Source organism: Heloderma suspectum, chromosome 4 (assembly GCF_057233095.1).
Source record: "Heloderma suspectum isolate Gila_16-S chromosome 4, 16-S_ref, whole genome shotgun sequence".
NCBI classification, from domain to species: Eukaryota; Metazoa; Chordata; class Lepidosauria; order Squamata; family Helodermatidae; genus Heloderma; species Heloderma suspectum.
In genome coordinates, this window is record NC_139461.1 from 204,900,794 (window position 1) to 204,927,287 (window position 26,494).

Below are 26,494 nucleotides of genomic sequence, written 5' to 3' on the forward strand. Positions count from 1 at the left end.
GGTTTTTAAGTAATTGTTAAACACTTATCAGAACTGCTAAATGTATCCAGTACAACTCACCTTATAAATCCAGCCGAAAAGAATTTGCCAATAAGATCAACAGGGACTGTATTCAACTTAAAATTCCACACTTCTTCCGGAACATAAAAAACATGAAGCTCTAAAAGCTAAATACATTAAAAGAAAATTAGTTTTACATATTATAAACGATTAGCATTGTCAACCTTAATATATGTGTTAAAAATAATTAGTCCTTGTAATGGCAGTAGAAACTAGTAATAGTGTTTTTCAAATGCCAATTTGCACAATTATGAAGGGGGAAATGAGCCACAGTGGTTTATTTCCCCTTCTGTGCGAGCCGGAGGTATTCGCATAATTACCCTCGGCAGCGCCGCTTGTCGTGTCATGCGACCCCGGAGAGGGTGGGTTGTTACCATGGGTAACTAGCCACTCAGAACCCTACAGTAGCCCATGGTTTGCCATGTTCGCATGACCCAGCAAGCCATGCTGCCAAGTGTAATTATGCTAATACCCCCAGCATGAGCAGAGGGGGAAATAAACTACCTCTGTGATCATCCGAACCTGGCCACTGTGTTTTCAGTTCATGCTGGGATGACAAAGACTGACACAGTAACAGACATAATGAGCCTGAATACTATTGTTACAGGTGTTGCTATCAGATTTTTTAAATGTATTTTTCTATAATGCATTTGCAAGGAAGGGAGCAGGGGAGCTGGAGGCAGTGGCTGAGCAAGGAGGAGCTTTTTGTGAGGTGTAATTCCTGCAGGAGTTTGGGAAGCCAATTTCTGATGGGGCAATTTACAAAGCAAATGTTCTAAGGAAACATGTAAATAAAAAAAGAGAATATGCACTAAAGCGGTAATTCAAACCTGTTGGACTTGTGCAAATGCTGTGGGGGGAAATAATTTTTAAAAGGAGGTTGTCAGGAGAAGCACTGAAGTGGGAGAGTTAATTCTCAAATGTCATTTCAAGATGTAGGAAAGGGAGATAGCAGAAAGGACTGCTTATCAGACGGGGCAAGGAGGCAGCAGTTTCCCTTCCACAGGGATGAGAAAATGAGAAGGGTTGTGTTGTACAGGCCCCTGGGATACGTGGCAGGAGCAGGCAGGACTAAAGGGGAAACAAACCGTGGAAAGCTGCAGAGATCCCGATTGTCTGTCAGGAGTAACATGGGTTAGCGAGTGAACAACCAACCCATGGTGGTTTATTTTCAGCATGGCTTCTTGTGACATGCGAACTTGCCCAATGTGTGAACAGGAAGACCACTGTGGCTCTGTTTTCAGGCAATGCTTTGCCAGAGTCTTGGACTTGACAAGAGTGGTAATAGCCCACAATATTCTGGTGATGTGTCCTAACTAGAGCTGTTAGAAGATTGTTGCTTAATACAGGACCACTCTGGGGGTGCTTCCAGACTAGGCTTTTATAGCACCATCACCCGGCCTCATTCACAGAATTTTATAGGAGGTCCAGACAACGTTGTCATCCACTCGCAACCCACCTGTGTTTTTCTTCAGCTTTTTTCTTACTGCAGAAAATCCATTGAGATGCATGCCTTCTAATTGGCACCACTAGGAGGCCTCCATCTCAGAGCACACTAGGATGCTCTGAATGTGAAGAAGTCCCCTTTCCCCATCTAAAGATAATGTAATCCAGGTCTTTGTGTGAAAAGAAACCACTGAAACCCTACACACTGAGACATTTGATCTCGTCAGCTAAGCAGGGTCAGCCTTGGTTAGTACTTGGATGGAAGTTCTAACCAGGGCTGGGAATCAGGCTTCCTGCAGTAAGCAGGGGGTTGGACTCGATTGTCTTGTAGGCCCCTTCCATTCCCATGGTTTTATGAATTTTGGGAGAGAAACTGCAATGATGAGTTGGGGAGAAACAGAAGAGCTGGGTTTTGGCCCCTGGAAAGCAACTTTGTGGGTGAGGGTGGAAGCACTTTTCTCTGGAGATCTGATGGGGGAGAGCAGAGGGATTTGCTGGAACTCCCACACTACTCAGAGAAGTGGGGCAAGCTTAAACTTATAGCACATGTGAATAAGGTGGGTTCCGTTGAGATGAGACTGGGGCCTTTGTGCTCCTACAGTGAGATGGAACAAAACTGAAATCTTGTGGATTATTGTCATTTCAAAACAGCAAATATTTGTGGTCATGTAATAGGATAAGTAAAAGGGACAATACGTTATTTCTATGTCAGTTCAAACACCATTTAAATCAATGGAAACTGAGTGGGGAGTAATGCCTGGTGGAACCTAAATATTCAGTGAAACAATTACATGAAATAGGATAGGTATGTTTCTTAGTGATGGTGTAAAGTGCCTACTGATGGTTTCTGAAAGATTACAAGGTATTGCTCAATGGAATATAGGAATGGGCTTTGGCTAAACAATTATTGCTGAACTTCAGGAGAGCTTTAGATTACAATAGAAAGGAACACTATGAAGGCTGCCCATATATTGATTATGATTAATAACGCTAATTGGCATCCATGTTTTATAATTTATTTCTGTGGCATAGATGTATTCTGAGCTGATGAGTGATGACTTTTATCAGAAAATCACCATATAGCACTTACATTTAAAACAAGACAGAAATTGCACTGCACTTGAAGATTAGTGTTGAAATGTCCTATACAATTAAAATAGGGGTGTGTCAAAGCAGCTGAATGCCACAGCAAGGGAAATTATAGGTAGTGTCATAGGATGCAGCTTCCGCAGGCCTCAAAACGGTCTTTGACCCAGTTTGCACAACATGCTGGGCTTACGGTAGGTTGTTTAACCCCTGATGAGCACATGCCAGGCACCATTTTGAATATGCAACCCCTGTGTCGTGCAAACCTGGCCATCATGGGTTATTTGAGGATTGAACGACTTTGACATAACCCTCAGCCAGGTTTGCATGACATGGCAACTGCCTGATCAGGGGTTGCATATTCAAAATGGTGTCTGGCAGGCACAGCAGCTCATCGGGGGTTAAGCAACCCACGGTGAGGCAGGCGTGTCATGCGAACCGGGTGTCTCCTTGCTATGGATTACTGCTTAGCTTCAGTTTCAAAGCACACAAGCATAGTTGTTTTGACCCTAGTATTAGAAAAGGTAGTCAAATATCCAGGGTAGGGCTTCAGTAAGGAAGAGAAAAGAAAAAGTTATTAATTTGGGCTTAATGGAGAGTCGGACACGACTGAACGACTGAACAACAACAAATGGATAGGAAGAGACTAAAAAATGAGCAAGAAGAATGCAGAGAAGAACACAGGTTGGAAGAGTAGAAAATTCATTGGGATTACTCTGAAACAAGAGTACAATAAAATAATTTAAACAGGGTCAGTGTACTAAGCATATGAAAACACACCATTTGTCCAATAATCCAATAAATGCACCAGCAGAAATAAACTATGAACAAACCACTCCCAGACCTGGCAGATCTCTGATGGCAAGAAGTTCCACAAGTGCAGAGACACAAGAATGATTTTATTTTCTTTAGCAATATCATTTTACAAAAAATAAAGATAAAATAAAATGTCAAGACAGAGGAAAAAAACTTGATACAACCCAATTCCAAATTAGGTACATCCCATACATTTTGAAGCATATTTCATCAGTTTAAAACCTCCCCTAATTTACTATTTTTATTCAATCATGTATATATTTTATGTATATAATCAATTATTTTAAACAACTTCTAACATCTCTTTCCTTATATTCCAATAATTATACTTTTGTCTTCAGTACTGAATAATTTTGTCCCATTGACCTAACAACCCCTTGGGCATCTCCCATGCTTTCTCACCTTTATCCCAGTTTTTAAATGATCAGGGATAACATGGTAATAAATGTTAATCCACTTTAATGGCCATGTGTAATTGCACAGTTCTGCTATACCACACAGCCATCTAGTGGCTGTATAATGAAACATGTACCACTTGCAGACAAAGGAAGTCCCCAGAAAAAAAGCCTGTGTCAGCCTGGGTAAGGAGATTATATTGATCCCACCAAGAATTCAGAAGCAGAAGCCCCAGTAAGCTGCAGGATAACACACCTGGTGTGGAGAAGCCCCAAGATTTCACTACAGGACTTTAATAAACAGGAAGGCATATATGGGAGAAAGAGATCTTTCAGGTCTGCCAGACCAAGGCCTTATCGGGCTTAAAACATAAGAACCAGCATCTTGTATTTAGATTCATACTGGTAACCAGTGAAGTTCTTTCAGAATTGGTGTTATATACTCATGGAAGCTAATACAACAAGCGACTAATCACGCTGCCGCATTCTGATCCAGCAGACATTTCTGAGCTCTCAGCTCGCGTTACAGTAGACCAAATAAGAGGTTAAAAATATGAGTATTTCCTCCCTCCCCACCCCCCAGTACCATCACCCACATTCACTGTGCCCCCACCCAGACTTGAGCACCTCCCTTTGCAGCTGGCCTGTTTTTTCTATCCTGAGAAGGGTCTTTGTTGAATATGCCCTTGTTATTTAACATAGTACTATCACCGAAGTATTTTTTGTAAAGATTAATACTCAGAAGATGACAAAGGAGAAGGTGGTAAAAATCTCATATCTCCATTCATGCAATCCTTTAAAAATGTGTAAAGTTTCCCTTATGGGTGAAACTAATTGCACTGGAACCTTCTTCCAGTCAGGTTGGTCTAGAATAGCTCTTACTTCCATGACTCTGTTGAGTTATCTGGGACTAAGGGGAGGTGGCTGTAATTAGGAAAACGGAGTAAATTAGGAAAACAGGACTGCGTCATCCCCAGCAAGCTGCTCCTCCCTCCTTTATGTTTGTACAGTTATTAGTAAGCTCCCAATGCTATGTCAGAGACATGATAGCAGTAAATGAGCTGTTCCCATTGCTCCACTAGATAACCTGACACTCCTTCGCTTGTGACATTCTGTTGCTAATAGCATTTCAGCTCTATTTGTCATAGAACATTGGAAGCACTCAAGTGCATAGCTAGCAGCTGTTGCAAGCATATCAGCTGAACTCCTTCTGAGAACAGTACTGTCACTACTGTGACCCTGTGCCTAAAGTCAAAATGGTGATAGAAAAGAGAACATCAATGAGACTTCATTTCCCATTGTTGCTGACCCTGGCGATGAACTACAGTTCCTAACAAAGGAAAAGCTTTGCAAAATCTTTGCAAAATTAACATTGCCCATATGTATAATCAGCCTAACTAAACAGTAGTGAAATTTCCAAATGTTCTTTGGCTATTGTCTAAAACCAGCCTACCTATGCAAAAGTGCAGACAATAAGACAGATAGGCCTATAAGCAGTTGGAATTAAAGGAGTTATCTTTATCTTCAAAAGACCTTATATATGTTATTCTTACCTCATCAATCTATAGCAGAAAATATTACAAGATACTGTACTTTGAATTTAAAACCTGCTATACATGTTTTCTACAATCCATTATTTCTCACCTCTGATGTGGGAGGTCTGATCTGACTCGATGGCATATTTTCTTGATGTCTGTCCTGGGTCATGCAGAATTCTGGATAGCGGATTTTTTAAAATCACATCTTTTATAGCGAAGCATTATTTAACATATTAAGGATTAATCCTGCAGGTATCTCAGAAGCAATATTCCACTTTTCATATATGTTTCCATGTTCTACAAATGTTGGATTTAAAACAGAGACAACAGGGCAGCAAAATACTTTTGTTTCTAGCGTACCTGAAAACAAACTGAAAGGATCCAAATGTTGGCTAACAGAGTTGATCCACCCTTTGATGTGAACACTCCCTCAGTACAAGTAAATATCACCTTAGTAACACAGTGAATTGCATAATCTTGGCAAGATTTGCTTTAGTAATCAAAGGTCTACTTTACAGTATGATGCTTACATGGAGATAATTGCCATGTAGAATAGAAACAACATGTATCCCATTCACTGGGCAGTGCAGTTTAAGCTGTGAAAAGGCACTTGCCAGGCATCCATGAAATTATACATGAATGTACGGTTAGAACAATGATGAATTGGCACCCAGACGTGCTTGTTTTCCTATTCCCTTCCCATTCACAGTAAGATTAATACTTCTAATACAAATACTAATCTTATTTACTGGACATTGATTAAAACTGAATTTATATCTATATAAAATGTATATAGAATTAGCGTGAATAAATAACACCCAGTCTTAAACACAGTATGCGAAAGTAAGTTTCATGGATAGTGGCTTAGATGGTTTATGGATCATATTGTCAATATGTTTCATTTTAAGGCCTGGGGACATGGGGAGGACTGGGATCAGGGCTGAGGATTCCACAAATGACAGTTGATTGTGAATTAGTTGATTTGATCTGTGTGATCCTTCTACCCCTTTTGGAAGGGGAAAGGATTTTGTATGTCAGGCAGATCACGATGATATAGAACACCATTCATATGGTGCTCAGTGCATGTGTTCCTGGTGTCCAATTCTTGTACCTACCACATGAAGGCCACTATTCAGCGACCATGGGGAAAAAAGGAAATTGTCATATACAGAGTCAGAATTTTGGTCCATCTAACCAAGTATTGTTGATGCTGACTGGCAGTGGGTCTCCAGGGTTGAACCTGGGACCTGCTGCATGCAAAACATATGCTCTACTACTGACTGATGGCCCCTTCCAAACTCTATAGGAACCAGGCATGGTAAGTTTTAATAACTTGGATTTTCTTATCCCATCCCATACTATCTTGTGTGACAAGATAGATGTACAAACCTTCCTGCCACCTTGGCTAGCTTGATTGAATGGCAGCTCATAAACTTAAGATAAATTGATTGAGACTGACATTTCACGCTGTCCTGTTCCTGGTTGTTGTCCTGCCCCTACTCCTTCTTTATTGGCATCCTTTTTCTTAAACACCAACAAATACAACAGGGAATTTGCACTGTTGCAACTGTATGCCCCACAAAATGCACTCATTTCTGAATGTACACGATAGTCTCCCCCTATTTAGACCCATTAGACCACTACAGTCCTCAGGGGAGGCCTTGCTGTCTGTGCCACACCTTGCAGTCCCATATACAGACAGGCCTTCTCTGTGGTAGCGCCCTCCCTCTGGAATGACCTCCGCTCCATGATACGTCAGGCACCAACAATCAAATGCTTTCAGTGATTACTAAAAACATACTTGTTTACCCAACCATTAACATATCTAACTGCTGTTATGCTTTTAATGATATATTGTTTTGTAATAAGTTGTGAACCACTTTGGGATTTTTAAAATGGGAAGAGGTGTATAAATGTTCTATAATAAATCAATAAACCTGACAGCTTTAGCATCACGTCTCATTCTTATCCTTCCACCTTCCTACACTTTTTCTGCACACTACATCAATAAATGCAATTGTATGAATGTCATGTTCTTTAATAAAAAATAGTAATACCAATAATTCTAAAGTGTAGAATTTCCACCTTTTTTTGTCTGGCCATATTCCTGTGCTCTTAACAGCAGCCTGACAGTTAGAAATTTAGTGGGCAATGCTTTTCCTGGCATGGATATAGAGCAATGGGTAAAACGTTGTTTTTGCTTGTCCGGCTGCAAACAAAAGTGGTATCTACTAATGACAGCAAGCCTGTATGTATGGAAAAGTCAGGATTAAGGCAGAGAGTAAGTCCCGCTGAATTCAGTGGGGCTTAATTCCAAATAAATGGCACAAGATCAAGCTGCATGCCTGAAACAGTGAAAAAACACACGTTAATTTATTGTGATAAAATGCTAGTCCGGACACTAGATCTATATGCAGTTGCTGTTTCTTTCAGTGGAATCAGTGGAGCCTCAAAATGAACTTAGAGAATAAATCCTCTTGTGCTCAAGATATCCTGGCAAGAGAAAGGAAAACGATAAAAGCAAAAGAGAAGGTTCGTTGGTTGAAAGGGGGTGGGGTGAAGAAGAGACTTATGAGTAATAAAATAGGAAGAAACTGAATTTCAACAACTCTCTCTCCACATTAGCAGTGGAGGCGAGCGAAGGGGAAGCTAATTTGAATCCTTTCTGAATTGTTCTTTATTGAGGTATTCTCCAAGTTCCTGCTCTCCAAGGCCCAGGAACTCAGTCACAAACTTCATATGTGGTCAGAGAGGAGTGAATGAGTCTTCTCAGGAGGCCGAGAATCCCCCCCTTAAAGCTAGCGCCACCTTTCCCAGCTGTTCCCACAGGGAGGAGCAGAGCGGGGCAGGTTCCAACCCCCCTGAAGGCAACCTGGCGTGCGGGCAACTCCCCTCCTTGTACTGCTGGCGGCTCCAGGCGGAAGCATAGAAAAAAGAAGTTTTGAAGTGATACATCCAGAGTTTGGAGCTGAAAGTTTCCGGTTCTCTTTCAGGCGATGTATTTGTTCCCTTCCACGTGACAGAAGCTGAGAGCTGCCGTTAGAAAACAACAGAGCTCATAATGTAACTGTGTTTAGACTGCAGGGGGTTTATCCAATGTTAGTTCTTGCTTAGAGTAGAACCACTGAAAGAATGAGGCTTAAGTTAGACTAACATTGGATACAGCCCATTGCGATACAGCACAGGGTATCCATGCACAAAGAAAAGACACAGCAACAAACAGTCTTGTGGCACCCATTTGGGACGCAATCCTATGCATGTTTACACAGAACAAAAGTCCTAAAACTCCCAGCATGGCTGGCTGGGGCTTTATGGGAGTTGTAGGACTTTTGTTCAGGCTTAACATGTTTAGGATTGCGCCCTTACATACACTTTCCTGGTATTTACATACACTTTCCCTTTCCTACACTTTCCTGGACTACCTGGTTTATGCCAGAATACATTGGTTAGTCTTTAAGGTGCCACAAGACTCTATTCGCTTTTGCAGCATTAGACTAACACGGTGCAAGACACAAGCTGCTTTTTCTAACTCAGATCTTATTTCTTTTACCCTCCCCCCGTTTTTAAGCATAAAAACTATTTCCAACGGCAACGCAAACACAACTTAACCTTTGCGTCCCTCATATTGTCAAGTTTGGTGGGGGGGGGAGGAGTGCTGTGGAGCTGAGAGAGAGGGAGGTTCACGACAGCCCTGCAGCGTAGTCCGCTGTTAATATTGCAGATTATACGTGAGGACTGAGGCCGGTTTGGATGACCAGGCAAAACAACAACCCCGCACTCCATCGGCACCCCGCACGGTGCAGCAAAGGTTAATGTATTTATATCGCCCCTCTTCTCTCAGCCCAAACTCAGCGCTCGGTTGCATGAAGGAAGCTTGCGCCCACTCGCAGACGGATACAGTGGGTTTGCTAATGTTTAAAAGCCGAGAATCGTTATTCCCCCGCCCACACGGTCCCTGCGGCTACACTCTGTTGGGCGGGCCCCCCTCAGAGCTGCTACTACCCTAAACCCCCGGCGCTGCCCATGGCTCTTCTGCGGGCGCGCTCACCTCCGCTCTGGGGGAGCGCAGCAGACAGCGTCCCGAAGGAGCCCGCCGCGAGGCGCGCCGCGCGAGTCTCACGATTACGAGTCTGTGGGCGGGAGAGCGAGCCGCGCCGGAAACTCGGTCGGAAGTTCCGAGAAGCCTCGGCGGCTCCGCGACTCCCCCGGCGCCACGGAGCGAGCGAGCGAGCGCTGGCGGCCATGTCCGGCTCCTCCAACGTCGCGGCGATGAAGAAAGTCGTGCAGCAGCTGCGCCTCGAGGCCAGCGTGAGGCGCGTGAAGGTGAGGCGGGGCGCGGCGCGGCGCGCGCGGGCAGGGGGCAGCGCCTCGGCCGCCATTACCGCGCCTCCGGGGGGAGCCGCTTAATGGCGGCCCGCGGGGCCCCGGACGCGGCGCGCCTTGCGCCCCGCGGAGCCGGTTTCCAAGCGCGGACGGGGGAAGGAGCGACGCGAGGCGCCCTTGGGCATGTGCGGAGCGCGCCTTCCTCCCCTCGGCCCCGCTGATAAAGTACAGGCCCCGCTCAGGCAGCTGGAGCCGGGCGGGGGGCGCCCGGGCAAGCTGGACGTCGTCCTAGTACTAGTAATCGTAGCCGGACTGGCGGTTCTACGCCGCTGCAGGAGCTGCTGGCTTCCTCTTGGCCTCCACCCAGTTCTCGTCCCGTTGTGATTGCCCGCTCTTGGCTCAGCCAGGCCGTTGTTTTCTCTCCGAAGTTGGAGGAGGAGGACGTGGCGGTGGCGGTGGCGGCAGCAGCGGCTCAGGATCCTTTCTAAAATGAAGGCCATGGTGGTGGTTGTTTTTGAAAAAAATCTCTCTTAGGAACTTTCTAGTTTGTGAGAGGAAACAAAGGAAGCGTAAGAGCCCTCTGGCAAACTGACTTGGGAGTTCGCCAGGCCGCAAAATGGGGAAGTGCGTTAAGGCCTGAGGAAGACTGCAGAAGAAAGACCGCTCAGCGGGATTACTTTTTTACTTTTAAAGTGTTCCCGACTTAAAACAAGGCCGCAGGCTTCCTACTCAGTAATTAACGAGGAAGAATGGGTCATAACACTACTTTTGCAGCCCTTCTCTTAAACGCTCAAAGCATTTCATGCAATCGCGTGATCTGTAGTAGCTGTGAAAATAGTTATGCTCTGAAAACTCATTCAAAATTGTTTAGTTTGCCAACATAATTGTTAAGACACTTTAGCCATCCTTGTACTTTAATATCCCATTCCATCATGGGCAATCTGTTATGGAAGTAGGATTCTGCAAATACTATGTAGCCCCAGGCTGCTGTTTCTTCTCTAAGGGAAAGATTCAAGGCAGGAGGTACAGTTTCTCAATAATAAACTATTTTCACATTCAGAGAGTATACATTTATACTGCTCCGCCCAACAGTTATGGAAAAGCTTGGTGCCAGAGGGCCAAGTCTCAATCCATTAATTCACATTTCAGGAGGCAGGGACTGGAAAAACCGGTGAGCTAGATAGACCATCAGTCTGACTGTAGAATATTTGTATGTACACCCATATAATGGAGATAGCAGAGTTCTATTTTACACTTTTTTATTTAGGAGAGAGGAACAGAGTTCTTATAGGCTGTAATCAGTTTTGTAATGCTTAAAGCTTGGAAAAAGCTAATCTTGATTCCTGACTGGCTTAGATGTTTTACCATCCAGTCAAATAAGATCATAAAGTATACTACTTAATCACCTAAATGTGGATTTGTTTTTTAGGTTTCAGAAGCTGCAGCTGACTTAAAGCAGTTTTGTCTGCAGCATGCACATCATGATCCTTTACTAACAGGAGTTTCTTCAAGTACAAATCCATTTAGACCACAAAAAGTCTGTTCATTTCTCTGACTTGGTGAGCTACATGGAATCTTTTTGTGGTAAGCCTCTTTCAGTTATTGTATAACCTTAGTTCCCCCAAAGTATAGTGGCCCAATATATTACCCTAGAGTTAAATTAACAGTTCCCACTGTCAAATCCTAGAAATGCTTTCTGGGAAGCAAGTCCTATGTTCAATATGACTCTTTCCCATGTAAGTCTATAGGACTGCAGTTTGTTTCACCTATTTCTAGTCTTAAGTTGTGATTCATGCATAATTTCCAGAGCAGTAGCCATGTTACTCTGTTGCAGCAAAAACAACAGTGTCTTGTGGCACCTTAAAGACTAACAAATTAATTCTGGCATAAACTTTCGTGGACACTGTCCACTTCCATCAGAAGCGCTGATCTCAAACTGGCAGTTGTATATACACATTGGGGGGGGCGGGGGCGGGGATGTAAGCCATGGTCAGATGGAACTGAAAAGTTCCAAAAGTACGGACAGTGATAATTACCTGAACAGTTGCCATTCAAAAACTTGTTGGGTGATAATTACTGTCTGCGCTTCTTGCATTTCAATTCCATCTGACCACATGGTTTACATCCCTCCCCACACCCAAGCATGTGTATATAAATCTGCCAATGTGAGGGTAACAATTCATGGATTTGATAGTATCCACTGAAGCTTATGCCAGAATAAATTTCTTAGTCTTTTAAACGTGCTACAAGACTTTTTACCAATACATAAATAACCAGTAGTTAACTATTTAGGGTGCAGTGTGATCAGTTGTGCCCTTGATGCTAGTAAGCCCCTGAACTCGGAGGCTTACAATCATCCTATGCAGGGCAGGAGGAGTGGCAGAGGCATCCTCCCAACCTGCCTTTTTCACTAGGTAGGCTTTTTTGCCCATCTAGCAAAGGCATTTCAGAGGGAGAGGCGAAAGAGGCTGACAGAGGCTCAGGATGGCTTGTATCCTGGCCTCTCCAGTCTTCCCACCAAAATGCCCCCTCTCCCTCCTCTCTGAGGTAGAATTCATGACCATGGTTCTTTCCACACTGGCTGCGAGGGGAAGGGGGGTTGGATGTCTGATTCCCCCTTCCAAGGTCAGAGTGCTGTCTCTGACTTTGAAATGGGCCTCTGACCAATCCTATTGCCCCTCAGACTGTCTAGGGCAGAGCTTTCCAAACTGTGTGCAGCAACACATTAGTATGTCAGCAGCAGTGTGTGTGTCGCGCGAAATGCAGAAAATTGTGCGGAAGGGCACCTCGGAGCTCCCTTACTCGCATTTGCTTCCCTTGGCCCCTCCCAAGTGTGTCACCAACATGAAAAGTTTGGAAAGCTCTGGTCTAGGGGCTGTAGGATTGTTCTTTTAATCTGTTGTAATATTTAACATTTATGGAATTCTTAATTTCCTACAGAAAATGAGCTGTACTCTTTCACAATAAAATATTTCTATTAAATAGTTTTACAGAAGTAGTGTTGCCTAATTCCTTGAAACCCAATACGGCCCTGAGTATAAGATGGTGGATCTTCTATACTCCCAGGTGCATTATGATCTCTTGATAAATCCATGCAACATGTCCTCTTAGCTTCAGAAGTACAGATAAGGGATAGTTGATCTTAGGCCTTTCCATAGAGACATACTCTATTACTCCTTACCCAAGGAAGCCCAACTGGCAAACTGCCTCGTGACCTTAAGGCTTTGCAGTCACTAAAGAGAGGCTGGCTTCTTCAGTGTATTTTGATGTGTGTGTGTTTTGTGGACTTGTTTGGTTCTATGTATTGCAAACGGCTGCAAGAACCCAGTTGGATGAGTTATGCCAGGTTTAAGTTCTGGAAACAGTTCTTAGCAAATGACACTCTTATCTGGAAGGTATGTATTCTTTTGTCTCTTTCAGATCTAACAACTTTTCATAGCTGTTGATGGGTGTGGTGAATATGGAAGCGAAGCAGAATGGCTTGGAAACTGTACAGGAACTTTGCGTTAATGTGCCAATTTAGAGATAGTAATACTGCTACTGTTGTCAAAACTCTTACAATCTACCTCTCTAAACACATTGTATGCTAGTTGCAATAACTTCTGTATCATGAGGGAATCAATTTTATATTCAAACAATAAAGAGTTGACTTAATGACTTTGAACACTGGCATAAAGCTTCACATGTTGGATAAATGTTTAGTGTTTTCACAACTCAGCTACTTTTCCATTAAGGACCCAGCCTTTTCATACTTTGTTAAGGAAGCAAAATAGTTTTACCCATCTAACTATACAAATGGTTTAATGTCCCTGTTCCTGAATATAAAGCATCTATAGCCCAGGCAGTAAGCTGTGTTTGTTCTGTGGATGTTGCAAACTATTGTGAGCAATCTGTCTATTTAACTTCCATGTCAGGATGGGTTAATAGAAGTCAGTAAGAAATACTGGTTTAAATAATTGATACTATTTTGTATTTCCTAAAAAAATGGTGCATCTCACCACTAAATATTAATTTACAATTAAATAGTCTTTACACTTTAAAAATAATCTAAAGTATTCCCTGTTATAAACTAGTTTTGGAATACATGCTACTTAATGGATAGCTTTTATACTTATTGAGGGAATTTCTTTAAAATATTTGCATGTAGGGTTTTACTTGTGATAGGTTATGGAACATAAGAACTTGCACACTGGACAACTCTTCTCCTTTCTACCGCAGCTTCACAAAGGAAGTAGTAAACAAAAATGAAATGCCTGTACCAGCTCATTACTGAGTAGACTAGGAAGTTTATTTTCATTAAGTGAAAAATTCTTATGTTTGGGAAGGTGGAGTATAAATATTAATCTTTGACATGATTAAACTGGTTCATAATTTACATGGAAAGGCCTCCTTTAACCATATCTATCTGATTAGGGAGGGGGAGTATTGATGCAGAGGACACTGATTCAGGCTTAGATGTAATGTTAAACCATAGTTTAGTGTTACAAGCCTTGTGCATGCTTACAAGGAGAATAAAAGCATTTGCTTCCACTTTCAATTAACAGCAGTTTGGCATTGTATTATGTCTAACCTGGGAAGTGCACTTGGTGTTAACTATGGTTTATTCAAACAAGCCAGGCTCATTAATTATAGTTTGAAGTGCACTTGTTTGGATGAACTATAGTTAACTAATCACAACTTATCCCAGTTCTGACCTAACAACTAATTGTAGTTTATTGAAAAACAAAGTCAATGCTTTCTCCTGGCCCCACCAGAAAAGAGCAAAGGTCGACTGCACAAACCCAAGGTTCAAACATGTAACACTAAACTATATAGTTCAGTGTGGCATGTAGAGAGCCACTATTTAACGTTAGCCAAGTTCTTTGAAAACCCTAGCATTTAAATTTTTTGGAATTGATTTTCATCGAACCTTTTCCATGTCCTTTATCCTCTCATTTACTGAAGTTACATTAGCTTTCACTAAGCCAGATGTGGTAAATATCATCACCGTTATAAATAATATTAATCAAAACAATGCAACTCTGCATTTTCAGAGTCAAATACAGACTTTCCCCCAAGTCTCCTGGCCTTGCATACTTCTACAAATAAATACTTTACTTCTTCCCTCACAGCAATAAGCAAGTCCTGCATACTTGACCCTACAACCAACAGTTGCAATATTTTGAAATATAAAACAACCCTTGGAAAGTATTGAAGGTGAGAGATAGTAAATGTTTACTTTTAGCAATTGATCTTGAATCTCGAAAAGCAACTCAATTACAGCCTGTGCTGTTATTTAAGATGTACAGCAGGATTTTAGTCCTAAAATACATAGTGTACTTCAGCCTTGGCAGGGGATTGTGTTATACAAAATACAGCACTATTTTTGAGAATAATACTTCATAACCTCTTGGTATAAGTGGACAGCAAATGATGCACTTTCTTGACACTAAACTAAAGTCTTCTGCCACTAATAAATAGTAGCACAGTTAGGAAGCTACCCAAAGGCACTGAGGCAGGCAGCAGTCCAATTGTTAATACATAAAGTCTGATGGAAATAACGATTTTTTGAAGCTTGTCCATATAGAGAAGGCATAGCCTTAAGGCAGCGCTGTCTCAGCTCCTATGTTCTTGTTAACTCAGCCAAAACACAGAACAGACGCTTCACCTTTATAGTCTACTCTTATAGGTGGAATTTTCTTCGACTTGTGTCCATTTCACGGCGCTGAAAGATAAAGCATTTACTAGGGTACTACAAAATCAATACATGTTTTAATATTGGACAGATATTCATAATTTTTTTTAGCATTTCAGGAAAGTATATCCAGACTGACTTTAAAGTGATTGTGCTTAGTTCACTTCTCAACATAACGGATTAGGTAGTCACACTAGAACATGCTGTAGTCAGCCTGGGTTTAGATTGTATAATTTGACCCTTAATTCTGGTTACTTAAAAATTACATCGAAAGAACCTTCAATAAGAAAGACTTAACTGGCCCAAGTTCTACCTTAGGCAGCTGTCAACAATTCTACTTGCCCCCACCACCTTCACCATGGTGACTAATCCACTGCCTTGTGATTCATTATGAAGAGCAGTATATACATGGAAGGAGCAATCCCACAGCTAGACACGGCTGACCACCATGCTGTATCAGAAACAGTTTTGAAAACTCACTTTTAAAGAGAGCTTTAGCTACTGGGTAGTACAGAAATATAATACATAAATAAATGCTATACAAATAAATAACCCCATTGTACGCATGAGCTAGTTGTATGGTTCTTTAGATTTTGGCCAGTATATTCAAGTGTCACTTCATATTCAGCAAAGCTAATATGAAATGATATGCCAGTTATTTAAAAGATATATACAGGCAGATATTGCTTAACAGTTGGTTATGAACTCAACTATTATGCAAAATGCAATCAAATGTCTGCTACGTACCTACAAATACGTGATCTACCATACGGACAGTGTAAACTGTAAACATGATCTAGACTCTTACATTCTTACTATACACAGAATTCTCCAGTGCTAAGAGATCATTGAGATACAATACCTTGTGAATCCATTCATATTCTCCAAACTTGGAATCAAAAGTTCCCTTTTGAAGAGACCTTAATTTCAGGGTAAAACGTGGGCCCAGTTCTTGAATTGCCACTCTTTTCTCATTTTTGAAGATATACCTTTAAAAGGCAATAGGCAACATTAGCAAGTTTGTCAAACAAAACCACTTCTCACAACTTTTGACAAGTTTTCAAACACTCACCTATGGAATCTGAAAAATATATAGTCACGTTGATTGTGAAATGTGGCTACTTGTCTACCAACGAACTGAGGATCATGAGGGAAGAGAGATGCAAACATGCGACCAATGGAATGGCCTAATCGTGTTGTAAAGTTATTCAAGATTATTTCAGGCTGATGTTCTGTCGGATTTTTCCCTTTTCGCTAGAATAAGTGACAAAATATCATCTTGAGTGTTAAACCTAACATAGTTACACAAGCAAGGGGGACTTGCTTGCTAGAATAAGCTCACCTTTATTTCTTTACGAAGACGAACACTACTCATCCTAAAATGAGCAGTTGGGCCTTCAGGCAAGTGACTTAACACAAGCCCATCTGTTTCAACATAGTTAAGACACAGTTCAACGTGAGATATAAAAGCAAACCGTATAAAATGCAACTTATGAAGAAGTTAGGTAAAATCATATAATGGCCCCCTTTTCAGGTAAATGCATTCTTGGAGTTTGAATGAAGGAAAGTTATCAGAAGAAACATCCAGTAAGTGCCGAAAGATTGGAAAAAACAAGGTGCATGTATAAAGCTAATTGTGGAATGTGAACAAGATGCAGTTGATCAATGGACTTTAAAAGGAAAAAAAATTGGACAAATACTTTCAAATTAAGCTTGGACCCTGAAGCGAACGTCATGAGTGCCAGCAAGTGAAGTGGTCAAGACCTCTGAGGAAAAGTGATGTTCTTTAGTATCAATAAGATGCATCCAATTAATGTACAACCAGGACACGTAGTCAGCAGGCATGTTTTTCTACACTTTGCAAAGGCTTAAGAAGAATATTTAAAATATTCCAAAACTAACAGAACCCTGAAGATTGGGAACACCAATTAAGCAGCTGCACGCAGCACACCTCTGAGTATTCAACCCGGCTGGCCACAGGTTCTGTTGCTCCAACACGGGTAACTATCTGAGTGAATGTGGAAAGTGTGAATAGATTGAATTGAACTGCATTTTATCTAAATAGAGGTGTTCTAAAAACTGCGTTTGGATTTTGAGTCTCAGTCTGTATCTCGCCCCATAATCCCAACTACTATTTAAGTTTACTGTGTACATTTTCACAAAATATTCAGTGCAACAGTAAACATTTCTATTTTGTACTTCATGAGAAACTATCATTTCTAGAATACGTCTCACACACAACTAAGAACCATTAAATGGTTGCTTTTCATTGTAACTAAACAGTGCTATATTTGCTACTTCATAGTAATATCTGATTGCAAAACCTGCATAAAGAAATTCTTCCATTTACAAAGGATACTTGGCAGTTTACGATCTTCATTGACAACTATCAAATCTGTGAAGTCCCTTGATATGCATTGTGGAATAATTCTTTTTAGAGCCAGTCCTCTTCGATAGTACACATGGGAATTTGGAATACATGTTGATAGTTGTTCACAGAACCTCACAGTTCTCTGCAAAAAAGAGTTTATACAAAAGACTTAAGTGGGATGATTCAAACTTTATGCAATATAAGTTGAATGGGTCATTATAGTTCAATTCTCAGACTATGGATATTTCTCTGTAATGTACATTTTAAGCAAACTCTACAAGATGAAAGACTACTAGAACCACCTGGCCTATGCAGATGAACCAGAAGAACTAGGCCTTTTTCAGCAAAGAGCATATGCTTTCTACAGTTTATGGAAAAATTGATGTGCCACACAAATAGCTCAGACAAATTTGCCAACTCTGGCAATGAAAGCCAGTTACAGAGTTTCCTTCCCGCCAGTGATCAAGCTGCTAAGCTTGGACAAAAACAAAAAAACCCAGGAACAAAGCACAGGTATTTTTTCACTTTGTCAAGTTTAACAAAGAGAACATTAACCCAAGTTACTACATTTTTGGTTAATCGTCTATTCCTGTGCATGTCTGAGCACATGTATGAATTCAGTGTGGCTACAGTTCACCACCCCTTCATGGATCACTGCCTTGTTGTGGTGAAGGGGCTTGCGTAACTCAGTGAAGCCATAAGCTATGCCATGCAGAGCCACCCAAGACAGGTCATGGTGGGGAGTTCTAACAAAATGTGGTCCACTGGAGAAGGAAATGGCAACCCACTCCAGTATTCATGCCAAGAAAACCCCATGGAACGTATCACAAGGCTAAAAGATATGACGCTGGAAGATGAGCCCCACAGGTCGGAAGGTGTCCAATATACTACTGGGGAAGAGCAGAGGGAATTTCCAAGTAGCACCAGAAAGAGTGAAATGGCTGGGCCAAAGCCAAAAGGACACTCAGCTGTGGATGTGTCTGCTGGTGAAAAGAAAGTCCGATGCTGTAAAGAACAATATTGTTTAGGAACCTGGCATGTAAGATCAATCATTCAAGGTAAGCTGGAGGTGGTCAAACATGAGATGGCAAGATGGAACATCGACATCTTGGGAATCAGCGAACTGAAATGGACAAGCATGGGCGAATTTAATTCAGGTGACCATTATATCTACTATTGTGGGCAAGAATCCCTTAGAAGAAATGGAGTAGCGCTCATAGTCAATAAAAGGGTGGGAAAAGCAGTACTGGGGTACAATCTCAAAAACGATAGAATGATCTCAGTATGACTCCAAGGCAAACCATTCAACATCACAGTAATTCAAGTCTACGCCCCAACCACTGAGGCCGAAGAAGCTGAGGTTGATCGGTTCTATGAAGACCTACAACACCTTCTAGAACTAACACCAAAAAAAGATGTCCTCTTCATCATAGGGGATTAGAATGCTAAAGTAGGAAGTCAAGAAATCACCGGGATAACAGGCAAGCATGGCCTTGGTGTACAAAATGAAGCAGGACAAAGGCTAATAGAGTTTTGCCAAGAGAACACGCTGATCATAGCAAACACTCTTTTCCAACAGCACAAGAGGTGACTCTACACATGGATATCACCAGATGGTCAATATCGAAGTCAGACTGATTATGTACTTTGCAGCCAAAGATGGAGAAGCTCTATACAGTCAGTAAAAACAAGACCTGGAGCGGACTGTGGCTCACATCATGAGCTGCTTCTTGCAATATTTTGGCTTAAAATTGAAGAAGGTAGGGAAAACCACTAAACCATTCAGGTATGACCTAACTCATATCCCTTATACGAATATACAGTGGAGGTGAGGAATAGATTTAAGGGATTAGACCTGATAGACAGAGCGCCTGAGGAACTATGGACGGAGGTCTGTAACACTGTTGAGGAGGCAGCAATCCAATCCATTCCAAACAAAAAGAAATGCAAGAAAGCAAAGTGGCTGTCTGATGAGGCTTTACAAGTAGCTGAGGAAAGAAGGGAAGCGAAAAGCAAGGGAGAAAGGGGAAGATATATCCAACTGAATGCAGAGTTCCAGAGAATAGCAAGGAGAGACAAGAAGGCCTTCTTAAATGAACAATGCAAAGAAATCGAGGAAAACAATAGAATGGGAAAGACTAGATATCTCTTCAAGAAAATTGGAGATATCAAGAGAACGTTTTGTGCAAAGACGGGCATGATAAAGGACAAAGAAGGCAGGGACCTAACGGAAGTAGATGAGATTAAGAAGAGGTGGAAAGAATACACAGAAGAATTATAATGTCCCTGATAGCCATGATAGTGCAGCCACTGAACTTGAGCCAGACATCCTCCAGAGTGAAGTCAAGTGGGCCTTAGGAAGCATTACTAACAAAGCTAGCGGAGATGACAGTATTCCAGCTGAGCTATTTAAAATCCCAAAAGATGATGCTGTTAAAGTGCTGCACTCAATATGCCAACAAATTTGGAACACTCAACAGTGGCCACAAGACTGGAAAAGGTCAGTTTACATTCCAATTCCAAAGAAGAGCAATGCCAAAGAGTGTTCAAACTGCCATACAATTGCGCTCATTTCACATGCCAGCAAGGTTATGCTCAAAATCCTACAAGCTAGGCTTCAGCAGCGTGTGAACCGAGAAGCAGGGTTTTGAAGAGGCAGAGGAACTAGAGATCAAATCGCCAACATTCACTGGATCATGGAGAAAGCAAGTGTGGTGTAGTGGCAAGAGTGTTGGACTGGGAGCTGGGAGATCCAGGTTCTAGTCCCCACTCAGTCATGGAAGCTCACTGGGTGACTTTGGGCCAGTCACACACTCAGCCCAACCTACATCACAGGGTTGTCGTTGTGAGGATAAAATGGAGAGGAGGAGGATAATGTAAGCCTCCTTGGGTTCCTTGCAAGAGGAAAAAAGGTGGGATAGAAATGCAATAATAAATAAATAAATAAGAGAATTCCAGAAAAACATCTGTTTCTGCTTCATTGACTACACTAAAGCCTTTGATTGTGTGGATCACAACAAACTGTGGCAAATTCTGAAAGAGATGGGAGTACCAGACCACCTTACCTGTCTCCTGAGAAACCTGTACGAGGGTCAAGAAACAACAGTAAGAACCAGACATGCAACAACCGACTGGTTCAAAATTGGGAAACGAGTATGACAAGGCTGCATATTGTTGCCCTGCTTATTTAATTTATATGCAGAGTACATCATGAGAAACGCCAGGTTGGATGAATCACAGGTCGGAATTAAGATTGCCGGGAGAATTATCAACAACCTCAGATACGCAGACGATACCACCCCAACGGCAGAAAGTGAAGAGGATCTAAAGAGCCTCTTCTTGAGGGTGAAACAGGAGAGTGCAAAAGCTGGTTTGAAACTCAACATTAAGAAAACTAAGATCATGGCATCTGGCCCCATCACTTCCTGGCATATAGAAAGGGAAGAAATGGAAGCAGTGACAAATTTTACTTTCTTGGGCTCCAAGATCACCGCAGACGGTGACTGTAGCCATGAAATTAAAAGACGTTTGCTCCTTTGGAGGAAAGCTATGGCAAACCTAGACAGCATAGTAAGAAGCAGAGACATCACCTTGCCGACAAAGGTCCGTCTAATCAAAGCTATGGTTTTCCCAGTAGTAATGTATGGCTGTGAGAGCTGGACTATAAGGAAGGCTGAGCGCCAAAGAATTGATGCTTTCGAACTGTGGTGCTGGAGAAGACTCTTATGAGTCTCCTGGACTGCAAGGAGGTCAAATCAGTCAATCCTAAAGGAAATCAACCCTGAGTGCTCATTGGAAGGACAGATGCTGAAGCTGAAATGTTTTGGCCACCTAATGCGAAGAGAAAGCTCCCTGGAAAAGACCCTGATGCTGGGAAAGATTGAAGGCAAAAGGAGAAGGGGATGGCAGAGGATGAGATGGCTAAATAGCATCACCGATTCAATGAATATGAACTTGAGCACACTCCGGGAGAGAGCGGAGGACAGGAAGGCCTGGCGTGCTATGGTCCATGGGGTCACCAAGAGTCAGACACGACTGAACAACAACAGCAGCTCACCAATTTAAACATAAATTCCAGGTAACAATGATTGGCTGGTGTTGGACTTAAAGTGCGTAACTTTAAATACATGTGTGTGTTTTTTAAGGTATCTTACTCAAACTGTTTATAAACCTTTGCAGAGTCTAGATCCAATAAGCAATCATCCAGGGTTATGCCCTCCATAATACATATAATCAAGGTGAAATAAGTTTTATCATGCTTAAAAAATGTGTTTTTACCCCACGAGGTCTGTCAGATGTTGTGATAAGAATCTTTGGAAGAGTCTTCCTATTGAAGTAGGGTGCAAATTCATCTGCAGCTTCATCCAAAGTAACCTGGAAAACAATGACTGTATGAAACCATACTAAATAAAGTTGTTTTTTAAAGTAAAACCTTCAATCTGGGAGAGCTTAGACTTGGCAGTTCTATACTAGCCACTTTAGTTACATTTCGATACCATTCAAGAAGAGGTTCTCTGGACACAAGCTTTAGATATTAAGAAACATTTATCAGGCCTTTAAAAATAAGACTGTAAAAAATGAGTATCAGAGGCACTTTTTATCTGCCTTCAGGGTGCTGCTTCAGGTATATTTTCAAGATAGAAACATAAGAGCTACCTTATACCCGGTCAGACTATTTGTCCATCTGGACCAGTATTTGCTATTCTGACTGCTATCAGCTCTCCATCTTTCACATCATCTGCTACCAGATTCTTTTAACTGGAGTTACCAGGGATTCAACATGGGATCTTGTGCTGAGAAAATCTTCTCTGAAAACAATAGGAAAGCTTGCTTTATATTTTTTAAAAAATCTAAGTTTGATATTTTTAAAGAAGTGGGACCCATCAGCTTGAGATTAACGACCTGGAATTGTTACTGATATGCTACCCAACAAGAAAAGAACCCAAGATATTGCATGCAAATCAATGGCCTAGAGTTCTTTATCAAATGTAATCATGCACAGAAATAGTTCAGTATAAAACCTTCAAAAGGGAATTTTTATTTAGTGTTACTTTATTTTAAATGGTTTTCAAACGAGCTATAGTTTGTCAAAAACAGCTACCTCTTCATCATTTGGATCAACTGTGGTTTCATCATATACACGCTGGTTTTCAATGGTTTTTGGTACTGGCTTTGGTGGTGCCTGTAAGAAATAAGTTAATACATGAAATCAACAGACTTCTTTTAAAATAACCAACAGTTAAAAGAGTAAAAAAGTGTTCATGCAGTCTGCCAATACAAATACACTGGAATAGGGGCAGGGAAACTTTTTCAGCCTGAAGGCCAAATTGGTTCTGACCACCCCGCTGCTAGTATGATTGCTCAGACTCCCATTCATGCACTGGAATCAGGCTTTCAAAAAGCATCCATTGATGCCAGTGGAGGGTTTTAAAAAGTGTGATTGCAGCAGGGGAAGGACCCCTTTTCAAGGGGAGGTCACAGTGTTTGGGCTAGCCCTCCTCTCCCCAACAGTGCCCCCCCCCCCCGCCATATTGCAATGATGATTTTTAAAAGCTCCAACTGGGACACATGGAGGCTTTGTAAATGCACTGCTGCAACATGGGAGAGAGGAGGGGAAATCCCTTATATCCGATAAGGGCAGCAGAGAAGCTGGTGGCCCAGATGCAGACTTCCTGCGGGCTGTAGATTCCCCATACCTGCACTTTAAGTTCTACCAGCCAAACCTTACTTATGCCAAGTATTTCAGACAAGTAGACTTGTACTACAGTGCAAAGCATTGACGTTTACATCAGAGCACAAAACAACGTATTGGATCCAGACTTAGTCATACTTCCAGGAAACTCACTGAAAATCAGACTTCAGTCATGATTAAATTCTCATTAATTTCAACTGGTCTACCCTAAGCATGCCTAAGTCTGGATCCAACCCACTGTGCTCACACTAAAAGTAATCCATTTGATGAACGACTGAATGTTGAAAGCTTCTAACTAGAAATTATCCTTGTTGTTGTTCAGTCGTGTCCGACTCTTCATGACCCCATGGACCATAGCACGCCAGGCCTTCCTGTCCTGCGCTCTCTCCCGGAGCGTGCTCAAGTTCATATTCATTGCATCGGTGATGCTATCTAGCCATCTCATCCTCTGCCGTCCCCTTCTCCTTTTGCATTCAGTCTTTCCCAGCATCAGGGTCTTTTCCAGAGAGTTTTCTCTTCACATTAGGTGGCCAAAATATTCCTAGTTAAGAGCTATAAAGTTCAACGATTACAATTTATTACTTTTACATACAAGTTACCTGTAAACACAAACACAGTGGCTGTGCTTCAAAATCTTTTAATCACAACAGTGGCTAAAGGAGCAATCCTATGGATGTTTAGACAGGAAAAGTCCTACAGCTCCCAGAATTCCCCAGCCAGCATGACTGGCTGAGGAATGCTGGGAATTGTAGGATTTGTTTCCTATTTAAATATGCATAGGATTGTGTCTTAAAGCCATCTTATCAGTTCACAGCGGAGGTAAAATTTGAACCAAGAACTTTCCAGGTCAGAGCAACTATACTACAGTAATTATATATTGGTATTGTTACATGATGTGCAAATGAAAGAACTACTGAAAGATATATTCCTGTATATCCTGAGATGCATATTGTTTCCTATATCATTTCAGCAATTTGGCAGATTAATTGCATCTGTTGAGTCCCCACAATCGGATAGCCAACAGTGTTGCAGCTAGTAATGAGAAATCTTGTACTACTCCTTGCTACGACAGCAAATACTCCTTGCTGTCTTTCAATATATGCATACAAGAATTAACTACACAAAAAGCCAGGTGGTCAGTGGTAAATAAATTAATATTTTTTTATTAATGAAAAGCACTTATTAACTCCTTTTTAACCCTTCCCCTTTACCTTGTCTCCAAGTGCTTCTCGTTCCTTTTTTCTCTTTTTCTTGATGGCTAATTTCTCCTGGAGGATAAAGGAGGAAGATAACAAAACATATTAAGAAAGGAAGACAAGACGTTTTCTTCTCACAGTCAGCCTTTCAGGGGTGGGCAACTTGTGGATGTTTTGGCTTACAACTCTCATTATCCCTCACCATTGGCTCTGCTGGCTAGGGCTGATGGGAACTGTAGGCCAAAACATCTGCAGGGCCACAAGTTGCCTATCCCTTATGTCAAGTTGAGGATACCAATTTGCCTAAGCCCATCTGATGAGCAGTACCGCCAAGCCTAGAACTGAAACCAGATCCCCCCAACACAAATCCACAAAACACACTATCCCCCAGTCCTTCTCATACTCCTTTAAGAGCCCAGAAAGACAAAGCACTTCTTTACCAATTTTAAGACCTTTCCCCGCCACCCACGTCTCTTATTTTATTCACCCCTCCCCGCCCGTCCATAAACCCAATTTCTACGGCCACCGCCAATCACCCCTCCCTATTACGAACACGTAGCTCCTTTCATACTCAGACACGAAGCTCCTCCAGCTCGGAAGAGCCGCATCGATGCCCCCCGCCCCGGCCTCTTCCGCCCGCCGGCGCCGCCGCCGCCTCCTCCTCCTCACTCGCACCTTCCTCTGCTGCTGCTTCCACCGCAGGAACATGAAATGGCGCCGCTGCTTGTTCTTGATTTCAGAGACGCTGAAAGACGGCGGGAACGCGGCCTGGCTGTGCTCGGGGGGGCTTCCTTGGTGCTCCCCTGCGCCCAAAGCCTCGCTCGCTCTCTCGGCACCGCGCTGCTGTTTCGGCGGCTTCGCCCCTTCCCCCGAGCCGCCCGCCATGCCGCCGCCGGCTCGCTGACCTTCCGCCCCTCCATTCACTTCCGGGGTCATCCGCTACCGGCTGAAGGCGCGCGCCTGCGCAAAAGCGCGTCGGAAGCCTACCGCAATAGGCCAACCGGGAGCCAAGTTGCGCGCCTGCGCATACCGGGCCGGCATGGCAACGTTTACCCCCTGAGGAGACGTCGTGATGCCGACCAGGGCGCCGTCTTGTTTTTTCATATCAGTCCGAACTGCGCGCCTTACAGTTGCTTCAGTAAACTTGCAAAAGACATTGTTAACGGGAGAGGGGAGGAGTCGAGGTCTATACGCGCATGCTCCTCGCGCTCCCGCGGTGCCGATGGGCCGCTTTTCGTCAGAGGATAGTTTGCGCATGCGCGAAGGTACGAAGCGAGGAATCCGTAGAGATAGAACGAAAGTTCAGATTGTCATATGTCCATTGATTTCCGGTCATAATTGGTTCTTCTTCAGTTTCAGAGTCGTAAGAGCACATCCATTCATTCGATTTATTAATCGCCCATCTGGCCGGTCGCCCAGCCACTCTGGCCGATGTACAAAGTGTGTAATAAAACAGTTTAAAACAATAAAATTCTACAGTAAAAACACTATATTTCTAAAAAATACCCTAACCCTCCCCAAATGCCTGCCTGAACAACCACGTTTTTAATGCGCGGCGGAAGCTCATTAAAGAGGGGGCATGGCGGAGTTGCCTAGGGAGGGAGTTCCATTAAAATGTGCATTGAGGTTGAGTGGGTGGTAGGCTGGGAAATTTGACTAGATTTTTCTGAGCAGAATTACTGGGTTGCTGAAAGCCTTCCCCAACCCACCTACCTCATCTACAGAATAGAGATATTATTATTAACAGATTTTCAGGCTCAGACCCAGCCTCCCTTCTTCTCCAGTGTATGGAAACAATGCCTCCTCAGTCATAATACTGGACAACGTCTTTCTCCTTTCCAGCACTGGGAACACCTGCAGGACCATTTTGACTTCAAGAAGTAAACTGAAAACTTAA

The 26,494-nt window shown here is 42.5% G+C and overlaps 3 protein-coding genes across 29 annotated transcripts in view; 1 reads left to right on the forward strand and 2 right to left on the reverse strand.

Annotated features, from left to right (window-relative positions):
- SPATA1 (spermatogenesis associated 1) overlaps positions 1-9,616 on the reverse strand; it is a 41,777-nt gene extending 32,161 nt beyond the window's left edge. For 19 of the 26 annotated variants that reach the window (XR_014790490.1, XR_014790488.1, XR_014790489.1 and 16 more), the window contains exons 1-3: positions 9,390-9,616; positions 5,448-5,638; positions 61-167 (exon numbers count right to left, since the gene is read on the reverse strand). Coding sequence is in view for 23 of the 26 variants with exons in the window: in XM_084852086.1 (XP_084708212.1) it covers positions 61-167; positions 5,448-5,510 (170 nt within the window). In the remaining 3 variants the exon portion in view is untranslated. Of the gene's footprint in view, positions 1-60; positions 168-5,447; positions 8,375-9,389 lie in introns of all 26 variants that reach the window. The other 7 variants (XM_084852077.1, XM_084852085.1, XM_084852076.1 and 4 more) reach the window with 1 other exon arrangement.
- Positions 9,555-15,281, forward strand: GNG5 (G protein subunit gamma 5). Its single transcript, XM_084852104.1, has 3 exons — positions 9,555-9,664; positions 11,094-11,248; positions 13,085-15,281. The coding sequence occupies exons 1-2, from the start codon at positions 9,584-9,586 to the stop codon at positions 11,217-11,219; spliced, it is 207 nt and encodes a 68-aa protein (XP_084708230.1). The 5' UTR covers positions 9,555-9,583; the 3' UTR covers positions 11,220-11,248; positions 13,085-15,281.
- On the reverse strand, positions 15,040-25,515 carry RPF1 (ribosome production factor 1 homolog). 2 transcript variants are annotated; one of them, XM_084852100.1, is made up of 9 exons: positions 25,273-25,515; positions 24,613-24,669; positions 22,811-22,891; positions 21,988-22,083; positions 17,698-17,851; positions 16,681-16,763; positions 16,411-16,592; positions 16,201-16,327; positions 15,040-15,368 (listed from the first exon to the last, which is right to left on the reverse strand). In XM_084852100.1, the coding sequence occupies exons 1-9, from the start codon at positions 25,480-25,482 to the stop codon at positions 15,327-15,329; spliced, it is 1,032 nt and encodes a 343-aa protein (XP_084708226.1). In that variant the 5' UTR covers positions 25,483-25,515; the 3' UTR covers positions 15,040-15,326. The 2 variants fall into 2 exon arrangements, with proteins under 2 accessions (XP_084708226.1, XP_084708225.1); XM_084852099.1 differs by lacking the exon at positions 15,040-15,368 and having other exon boundaries at positions 16,066-16,327.
- Positions 25,516-26,494: the final 979 nt, after the last annotated feature.